Source organism: Microtus ochrogaster, chromosome 10 (genome assembly GCF_000317375.1).
Source record: "Microtus ochrogaster isolate Prairie Vole_2 chromosome 10, MicOch1.0, whole genome shotgun sequence".
In the NCBI taxonomy this organism is placed as follows: domain Eukaryota; kingdom Metazoa; phylum Chordata; class Mammalia; order Rodentia; family Cricetidae; genus Microtus; species Microtus ochrogaster.
Window position 1 is genome coordinate 73,675,971 of NC_022016.1, and position 10,459 is coordinate 73,686,429.

General features: G+C 37.5%; 1 protein-coding gene across 3 annotated transcripts in view; it reads left to right on the top strand.

Moving 5' to 3' along the window:
• Positions 1-10,459, top strand: part of Usp24 (ubiquitin specific peptidase 24) — a 144,616-nt gene that overhangs the window by 56,155 nt on the left and 78,002 nt on the right. For all 3 annotated transcript variants that reach the window (XM_005353499.3, XM_026782230.1, XM_026782231.1), the window contains exons 13-20: positions 433-540; positions 766-861; positions 953-1,114; positions 1,318-1,365; positions 6,781-6,888; positions 7,746-7,895; positions 9,169-9,300; positions 10,077-10,188. In XM_005353499.3, the coding sequence (XP_005353556.1) occupies positions 433-540; positions 766-861; positions 953-1,114; positions 1,318-1,365; positions 6,781-6,888; positions 7,746-7,895; positions 9,169-9,300; positions 10,077-10,188 (916 nt within the window). The remainder of the gene's footprint in view (positions 1-432; positions 541-765; positions 862-952; positions 1,115-1,317; positions 1,366-6,780; positions 6,889-7,745; positions 7,896-9,168; positions 9,301-10,076; positions 10,189-10,459) is intronic.

Sequence of the window (10,459 nt, forward strand, 5' to 3'; positions counted from 1 at the left end):
TTTTAAGTATCAGTTAAAGTTACAAAGAATTTAGAATCAACATTTAATGTGGGGCCGATAATACTCTCAACTGTGATCACCATCTGTAAAAAACACTGAAAATGTATTTGCCTTATAATTTATCAGTTCACAATAATTCAATATAATTTTTTTGTTGAAAATATTTTATCCTCTTAAGTAAATGTCAGATCGTGATTCTTGTGCTTTTTTACATGTAAAAGATAATACTGCTGAAAGTTGAAATGCTGATAAACATTAGTAATAGTTGCTTCCCGTAACCCTGCCAGTGTTATCATGGAAGGGAATGCTGATGAGACTAGAGTCTAATTAATTTTTGGTACGTGTCGCTTGTATAGATTGTCACGAAGAAGACTTAGGTTTTGCCAGGTCCCAGGACTTAACTTGCTCCTGATGTCCCCTTTCTTCTTCTAGTCAGGACAGTCATCTACGGTAATTGAGAACATTCACACCATTATTGCTGCGGCAGCTGTGAAGTTTAATGCAGATCAACTTAATCATTTGTTTGTTCTCATTCAAAAGGTAAGATTTAAACTACAAACTACAGCCCGTCCCCCAACAGCTGTGTTTAAATGTGCTCTTCTTTTCTTACCTTATTAGTCCACCCCCCCTACCCTCCAGTCCCCCCCACACACACACACACACACACACACACACACACACACACACACACACACACACACACGCTCAAATTTAAAAGTGTTTACTAACTTCACCACCCTGTGTCTTGTCTGTTCTTTTGTGTAGAGCTGGGAGAGCGAGAGTGACCGAGTAAGACAGAAACTGTTGAGTCTGATTGGACGGATTGGCCGTGAAGCTCGATTTGAGGCTACTTCTGGAAAGGCAGGAAAATCAAATGGAATTTACTAGCTACATATGCCTAAAACAGTTGTCTGTGCTTATGAGATGGCTCATCATAATGATGCTATTGCAGGTGTTAGATGTGCTCTGGGAACTGGCTCACCTTCCAACCTTGCCCAGTAGCCTTATTCAGCAAGCCTTGGAGGAGCACCTGACAATCCTTAGCGATGCCTACGCAGTGAAGGAAGCAATCAAGAGGAGCTACATCATTAAGTGCATAGAAGACATTAAAAGGGTTGGTTTTAGTTTTGCTCAAATTTTGTTGTCAGAGCAATAATAATATTGTCTGAGTGATTAGAGCCAAGAAATTTTCTTCCCCCGTTACGTAAACTAAGAAATGTCTTGTTTGGAAGCTGTTACCTTAGAGCCCAAATGTGGAAGCTTGGATGTTGTTTTGTTATAAAGTCACTTAATATTTCTCTTAAAATGAATTTTCAGCCTGGAGAATGGTCAGGTTTGGAAAAAAACAAGAAAGATGGATTCAAGGTAAGTATTTTCATATGGAATCAACTAAGGTATTCTAATTTTAAAATTATCTTTAATAAATTGCATTATACTTTTAAATATTTTAGGGCTTGTAAGACTGATATTATATAAATGTGATCTTTATGAGATATGATTTATTTAGGAGTTGGTATCTGTTTACCCTTAAAAGGAAAAATTAAAATTCCATTGAGAAGGTAATTTTTAGAACTTTTATGAAATTGTATAACTTCCAGCTTTATTTTCCTTTTAAGTTCGATTTAAAGTATATATACAATTTTTAAAATAATTGAATTCTAAATAAATTCTGTCCCCACTTTTCTCTCATAAGGGAAAGATAAATCTTTGTGGATGAAAAAGAAGGGAAAGGTGCATGTGATGCTATCATACAGGAGATTTTAAGTATTTGGTGCACATGCTTTCCTTCTCATGGCATCCATGACCCGAGCCACGGGCAGCTCTCCAGGTAGCCCAGACTTAAAGCCCAGTCAGTGATAGGAAGGATTTTGGTTATGAAGTTTCATATTAATAACATATAAATGTTTATGATAAAAATAGATAGAGGGTTAGTATTTCATCAGCCAGACTGTTCCGTGGTTTCCATTGGTGATTCTTCAAAGGAGCTGGGACACTGCTGGCTTTCATCTGTGTATCCACAGACACATAGCTCTTGCTAAAAAGCTTTGACAATTTACTGAGCTTATGTGCACTTTAGTTTATCTGGCTATAAAGTTTAGGTGAGTCTATAAGAATATGGTGTTTCATATTTCTAACACTGAAACTTGATCAGCAGAATTTTCTGCATACTATCTAGCTTTAGTGATTTTCAAAAGCATTCACAAGCTGGAGCTAGTAATGCTGGGGTTAAAAGGAATGACGAATGTTTAATTCAGCAACCTTGCTTGCTTTCGACTCAGATGGAATTGAAATTTTCCAGTTCCCTCAGCACAGTGACTCAGACAATTTAGCAGTCTCTCTTCTTATGATTGAATGATTTTCACTGAGTTATTGAAGAAGGAAGGAAGGAAGGAATTTAGCAGTCTCTCTTCTTATGATTGAATGATTTTCACTGAGTTATTGAAATGTATATCCTTTAATAGTATCTGTAAAAGAAAAGGAGACTCTTTTCTTATAGGCAATAGACTTTTTTTTTCTTTATGCAGGTCGAAGCTGAAGGGATATCTCCCTTCCTCCAGGGAAATAGCTTTTAAATCCAGAGACTCCTTTGGACCTTTGTTCCTCCCTTGTCACAGCCAAGCATCACCTAGCTCTCCTAGGCAGTTGCATCGTTGTGTCTTTATTGCTTCTCTTTGCAGTCACTTCATTCATGTCTGTTGCTTTATAGCAAAACAACAGCAAAAAGGGAACTACTGGTCATTTTGCAGATTCAAAAGGAGTATTCTTCCTTTTTACCTCCCCTTCCCCCACTGCTCTCAGAAAGGAAATCCTAGTGCACTGTTGCTCTTTCCAAATAACAGTAGCTTGCATTTTATGTAGCCCTTGCCAGTGGGCTAAGTCCTTCACAGATACCCAAAGTACACATTGCTAAAGGGGGGCAGTGGGAAGATCAAAGCCCCCTGGCAGGGGAGTGAAGTATTTACTGCCACTAAAGGTGTTTTTCTATGCTATGCCCTTTCCTGCCAGGCAGCAAGGTGGGCTGACTGGGGATTATGTCTCCCTGCCAGGCTACACAGAAACTAAGCGAAGGGTAAGACAAGCTCACCCACCTCTTCTTACTCCCCTTCTGCCCCCAGCAACCTCTTCTCCCCAACTGATTCCCCTTCCTGCTGCTTTTGACACTCCAAGTTCCCAAATTCCACTGCCCTGTTCAGAAATTCTGTCCTTTATTTCTGTAGATTCTGCCAAGGTACCCTCAGCTCCCCTTTGGTCCTTTTTCCTTTGCTTCTTTTATGCCCTCCACTGTCCACCCCCAACCCTTTGTCTCTTATTTCACTTCTTATTTCCTTCAGTTAAAAATTTAAATGTTCTCATCCAAAAAATAATTACTAAACAAAAAAAAAAGTATGTTTACTCCAGTAGTAGTGTTTGCATATTCCATAGGCTATCTTTTGGTCTCCTAACAGCACCTGGCAGGCTTCTGGTAAATATAGTTCTCTTCCTCTTCTTCCCCTGCACTGTCTGAAGATGCATAAAGCTGTTCTTAACCAGGTTGAACATCCCTTCTCTGAAACACTTGGGACCTATGATGTTTCCAGTTTCGGAGCCTTTTGGATTTTAAAATATTTGCATAAACTTTACTGGTTGAGCATCCCAAATTAAAAATAAGAAAAGTTTTGAACATAATATTAACACTCAAAAAAGCTTTCAATTTTAGAATTCAGATTTTTGGATTGAGAACAATCGACCTGTATATTAGTGAGTTGTCTCTGTTTGCTGAAACATAATAAAGCTAGCAAGTTGCCCTTGGTACAAATAATCTCACAGTGGTGTGGTTAGTGAGGAGAAAAGTCTTCTTAAAGACTTTCCTCCTGTACATAAAATTTTATGTTTCTAAATTAAAATCTAAAGCTGAAAAAGCAAAACATAAAAAGTGGGGGCTATTCAGCCCTAAGAAGAGAGAACTCAAAAAATATGAATGGTTTCTTTGGTCTTTAGAGGGTAAAAGCAGAGAAATGGCATGGGCTTAGTTTTATATCTCCTAAGATACTGCATAGAAACATGTTCACATGGGAGAAGTGAGTAGCCATTCTAGTGAAGTGTCTGAACCCAGTGCCTTCCTGTTGAGGAAGTGACCGTGTGATGAGTTTCATGAAAGTGAAGAGAACAGAATATAAACCTAGGTTTGCAGATATCCAAGTTGGGATTTGTAGCTTCCTCTAACATCACTCTAATTTGGACAATTCATTAAATTCAGTGACATTATCAAATATATTCAGTTTATTTTCAACCATCTTTAGCAATCAGGAGAGTAATTTTCAATTTTTCTTATAACTTCATAATATAATACCATAGGTAACAGTGATTAACATTCTTTACCTGGTTGCTAACCTTCCAGAGAGACTGTATCAGCAATGAATCTTAAATTTTAATTTATATAATTTTTCTTTTAATTTTATTTTATGAGTAACATTCAAAGTATAATTGCTTTAGCCATAATTTACCTAATTAGTCATAATGCTACTTTTTACATATATCTACTTATTGCTAAAGTGTGTGTGTGTGCGTGCGCATATATAAACCCTTTTTTTCTTTCTGTAATCCTTTTGGAAGATGTCAGTTCAAAATAAAGCCTCACAATTTTCATCTTTGTCTTTTACAATCTTGTTTTAGCAAAAAATATTCTGGCTAATTTTAGAACTATTTGACCTTATTTCTATGATTTGAAGATGCCAGAGATTGCAGCCTGCATTACAGAGACACTAAATTTGTAGAGAAGAACAGAAACTACCTTTTGGTATTGAAATTTAGCTCAGTTAGTACATTGCTTACTTAGCATGGACAAGGTCCAGGGTTGCATTCCTAGCACCCACAAAGCCAAGTGTGGTGACACATGCCTGTAATCCTAGCACTCAAGAAATGGAGGCAAGAGAATCAGACATTTAATATCATCACCTTCAACTATGTAATTAGTTTGTGGCCAAACATGGTACCTTGAGACTCTGCCCCCATCCCAAGAAAAGAAAAAAAGGTCATTTTACGTTTATTGGCCATTATTTAGACTCATAGCCAGAGACTAAATGTAAACGTGTATTTGTTTTGTTTTTTTTTTTATCAATTATGTGTGATTTCATCTTAAAACTCTAATAATCGTTATCTGCAGTAGTGTTTTAAACCACTCAAATCTTTGGTACTGGGGCTACTAGGAATTGAGTCTGGGCCTTGCACATGTAGGCAAGTATGTTAAATCCCAGCAGTCCTTGGTGCATACTGAAACATGTGGAGTTTGTGTACTCTTCTTCTTTCAGAAAGTAATTTTTTACAGGTTGGACAGCTTCTTGTGAATTAGAGTGCAGCTTAAGGCAAAGAGGCTCCAGTGTGAGTGATAGAATCCTGTGCCAAGGAAGGGTCTGCATGCCAGCTTCTGGCTTTGAAAATGATTTGAATTGTTTTGAGTCACAACAGGCTAGTTAGTGCTGATATAATGTTTCTGATAACACTTAATCAGAAAATTAATAGCCCAAATTGAGACTTAAAGGCCATCCTTGTTTGGTAGTACATATAAGAAATAACAGCTTAATTCAGATAGCCTTTTGTGTCTAGGTAAGTTTGTATATAAAAGATATGGACAGTTAAAAAGCTTACACTTACTGCTTAGTGGCTAGTAAGTGTCTTTTGAGTAGTATCAATTTGAGAAATGTTAAAGGTCATAGAAATGTGTCTTAGAATCCAGGAAATATGGCATTTTGTAATTATTGGCTTATTTGGCTCATGTATTTGAGATGAGGAAAAAGTATTGTTTGGCAGTAACTTGCACACAGTAACCTACAGTAGATGTGTTTAAAAGACTACAATACTATTCTATCAATTAGGATCTTCATTTTGCAGGAAAATTTGATAAAATTACTTTAAAAAATCAGCTTTTCAAATAAGTACTAAGGCTTTAGTTGATGTTTTGCCTAATAATCAGTTGATTAATAGCACTTAATCTGATACCAAATTTTTAATGAAATTTTATAGTTCCAACGATACTATTGATTAGGCCAATTCTCTTAAAGGAGAATTGCATGCACATCAGGTTTCTTTGATCTGCAACACAAAAATCTGATTGTTGTACCAGTTTCAGAAATCATATATTTGAAGTGCTTTGAAATTAAAGTGTAGTCTGAGTAAAATATCCATAATAGTTAATAAAAATAGTAATGGGGTTGGGTGGAGGAAGGGAAGTACTAGGAGTTGAACCCAGGACTTCACACACGCTAAACTCATGCTCTACCTCTGAGCTCTACCCAAGCCCCTTAATAATTAAACAGAATTACCTTTTATGAAATTATCTTAAATAGAAATATAATCATTGTCAGTATCTTGATCAGATCACTGATACCTTAATCACATAATTAAAGGCACCTTAGTCTGTTTTCCTTGCTGGCTAGTTGAGTGTTAAGCTTTGCCATCAGTTTACTTTATGGAGTCAACATGTCTTAGCAGCTCTGTGCTACTTATCTGTCCTCTGAATTGGCTAATCCCTTGCCGTCTGTATTTTGCTGATGTCCCCTGTACATTTACTGTCATTTCACATCCACTCCTGTTTGCAGTTCTTGGCCTTAGGAAATTGCATGCAGAATAAGAAGTTGAAGACTGAATTATGATTGCATGGAGATATGCTAAAAATAAGTAACATGAAAAGGAAAATTGCAGAATGTGTAACAATGAAATAATTGACTTGGAAATTTTTTATAGCTAATAAATGACTGCCATTTACTTCTAAACTTAATTAATGTAACTTCTTTTTAACTCTAGTCATCTCAACTTAATAATCCGCAGTTTGTATGGGTGGTACCAGCTTTGCGCCAGCTCCATGAAATCACTCGCTCCTTTATAAAACAGACCTATCAAAAGCAAGACAAGGTAGGAGCAGACTTACTTTTGATTCTTCCATGCATCACCTTTTGTAGTCATTGTAGTAAGGGGCATGCCTGGCTAAGGTTGTTGCATTGATAATAGCTCACTGGCTTATGTTTATTGATGTCATTGATTCTTATCATTTGGAACTCTTGAATTTAAATCACTCTATCTTCATGTCTGAGGAGATTTTTCTTTTTGATTGCTTAATTTATAAACATAACTAGGCCAACTTTTTAAAAAAGTAACTATAAAATTTGAAAAAATTCCGGACTATTCCAAAAGGATTACTTTGTTTAAGAGCTAGGTAGAGCTTTCTCGATGTCACGGATTTGGGGGTAAGATCCAGGAAACCTCATAAAGTGCAAGTGTAATGGTGATACCAAAGAGTTCCACAATAGTCCGGAATGGAGTGTAACAAAGGTTTATTTCCCATAGTAAGGGTAGCAATCCACAGTCCTCTGTGTTCACTAGGAACTGGAACCGAATCCAGGAGAAAAGAGGGCCAGGTAGGCTTTTCGCCTGCACTTATAGTACACGAGACCACACCTATAGTGGGTCAGTATCTTAAAGGCTATTGACTGAAGGAGTTCCCACAACATGCAATAGCTCTCTTCCAGTGTTCATTTCACTTTAAGATGCAAAGTGATAGCAATGATTTAGTTCCCTGGGAGGAGGGCACTTATTAATAAGAGTAATAAGAAATCAATTTTAAATAAAATACCAGATTGTGTTAACTGTCATCCAAAGTCTCATCCATGTTGTCTCTTTCATCTGGAGCTCCTTCTACAATAAAAGCTATAGTAAACAGCCAAATGACTGTAGAGTCTCATGCCACTTTCACTTCTGTTGTTTTTGTTAAGAGCATTATTCAAGACCTGAAGAAGAATTTTGAAATAGTCAAATTGGTAACAGGAAGTTTACTAGCTTGTCATCGACTTGCAGCAGCTGTGGCTGGGCCTGGAGGTTTAACTGGCTTGACATTGGTGGATGGCCGCTACACTTACCGGGAGGTATCAGGCACTGTGTTTTTGTTTCATGGTTTTCAACATTCATTTAACTTTTCTATTTGAGTTGTAAAGTTAATATTTGTTGGGTACAACTGTAAAAGGGTACTGTGAACTATCTTTGTAATGAGGGAACACTTTTGAATCTTAACTATAATTGCACTTTTTCTTCCTTTTTTTCCCATTAGGTTTACTAATTTGTGGTTTCGCCTGCGTGTGTGTGTGTGTGTGTGTGTGTGTGTGTGTGTGTGTGTGTGTGTACCACATATGGGCCTGGTGTTCACAGAGGTCAGAAGAAGGTATCAGATTCCCTGGAACTGGAGTAACAGATGGTTCTGAACCACCATGTTGGTGCTGGGAATTGAACTTAAGTCTTCTGCAAGAGCAATAAGTGCTCTTAACCACCATGCTATCTTTCCAATACTTAGCTATAATTTCAGATTGAAGTTCAGAAAAGTAGTATTGTTAGCAACAGTTGCTAACTGTGTAGATCATGCATTTTTTTTCAAATCAATTGATTGCTAATGGTGTTTTTAAAACTGGATACAGTGCCTCACACCTGTAATCCAAGAATCCTCAGTCCAGTGGCTCTCTCTCTACCTTCCTAATGCTGCAATCCTTTAATATAGTTCCTCATATGTTGTGGTCACCCCCAACCATAAAATTATTTTGTTGCTACTTCATAACTGCAGTTTTGCTGCTTTTATGAATCATAATGTAGAGCTCCAGTGGCACATCGGTACTTATGAATCATAATGTAAATAATCTGCTATGCAGGGTATTTGATGTGTGAACTCTATGAAGGGTCATTTGGCACCCCCACCTCCACCAAGGGGTTGTGACTCACAGGTGAGAACTGCTGCCGTAGACTGAGGCAGTATGATTTTTGTGAACTCATGGCATGGGCTATAGTTTGAATTTTATGCTATTATGGAATTCAGAGTGAGACCTTGTTTCATACGAAACAACAGCAAAAAAACTGCCAGAAATAAAACTTAAATTCACCACTTGTAAGCATGGTGGATCCTTTGGATATTACCGTAATTGAATTTGTTCTACATATAAAATCAACTGACTTTGTAATTAATTTGAGGTTGCTTCTGCTGCATTGTATTATTGGCTGTTACGTCCATTTTCCACATTTACTTTATCTTAAATTACAAGAGAAGTGTTCTGTGTAAGCCTTTTTTTGTAAAGTTTTGTTGTGATGTTCCTTATAGGTATGAATGCCTCAAATGAGTTAACTGGTTGCATTATTGCTTTTTTTTTTTTTTTCCAGTATTTAGAGGCACATCTGAAATTTTTGGCATTTTTCTTACAAGAAGCTACACTGTATCTCGGGTGGAACCGAGCCAAAGAAATCTGGGAGTGCCTTGTGACTGGCCAGGATGTCTGTGAGTTAGATCGAGAGGTGTGTAAGACAGTGTTGCACTCTGCACTGTGTCTTGTCTTCTTTCCAGGTTTTGGATCCTCTGTTTGTATTGTTTCCGTGAACAATAATGGCAGAGTAGGAACTGTAAGTACTAGAAGAAATGTCCTAAAAGAAATTTATGATGTATGTAAATGTGTGAGCTCTTTAATCATTTTGATTCAATTCTGGGTCAAATACTAAAGTCTAGAAAATGAATTTCGATGAAGAATTATGGGTATAATTTAGTTCTTTTCATTTTCTGTGAAATAATTTTGTTTCTGAAACTAATTTTAAATCACTACTAAAAATGTTCGTTCCTAAAAATGATGTTGTATCCCCAGAAATGATAGCATGAGTCAAGAACAACTGAAGCAGAATAGGAACATTTATTGTAACATTTGCAGTTGCTAACAGTGACTCTCAGTTTACTCTCACTTTACAGAATAGTAATAACTTCTTCCTAGGCATGTTGGAAGGCCTGAGTTTGTGAAAGTTCTTAGCAATGTGCCTGGCATACAGCAAGACTTAATTGCATGCTAGTGGGAAGACTTAAGTATAAGATCCAGTGAAAAGTGTGAGTGCGTAGTCACCCGGGGAGAGACCTGCCAACTGTTCCCATTGCTCCAGAGTCCAGACGTTCCAGTGTGGAGTGTCATTTTAGCAGTTACAGAAATGATAAAAGGGTTGAAAATAGTCTCTTCACTGTCTAGATATCCATGTTTTTTGTCTGTAGTGGGTTGTGGTTGGCCTTAGGGCAGTTCTGTCTTGATCCACAGATGTGCTTTGAGTGGTTTACCAAGGGGCAGCACGATCTCGAGAGTGACGTTCAGCAGCAGCTCTTCAAGGAGAAAATTCTGAAACTGGAGTCATATGAGATCACTATGAATGGTAGGAAAGCTTACAACTATTTGTTTTAGATTTTTTTTTAGAGTAGGAGATTTTATTCTTAACTTTTTTTTATAATTAAAAATTTCCGCCTCCTCCCCACCTCCCATTTCCCTCCGCCTCCCCCCACTCCCCCTCCCTCTCCAGTCCAAAGAGCAGTCAGGGTTCCCTGCCCTGTGGGAAGTCCAAGGTCCTCCCCCCTCCATCCAGGTCTAGGAAGGTGAGCATCCAAACAGGCTAGGCTCCCACAAAGCCAGTACATGCAGTAGGATCA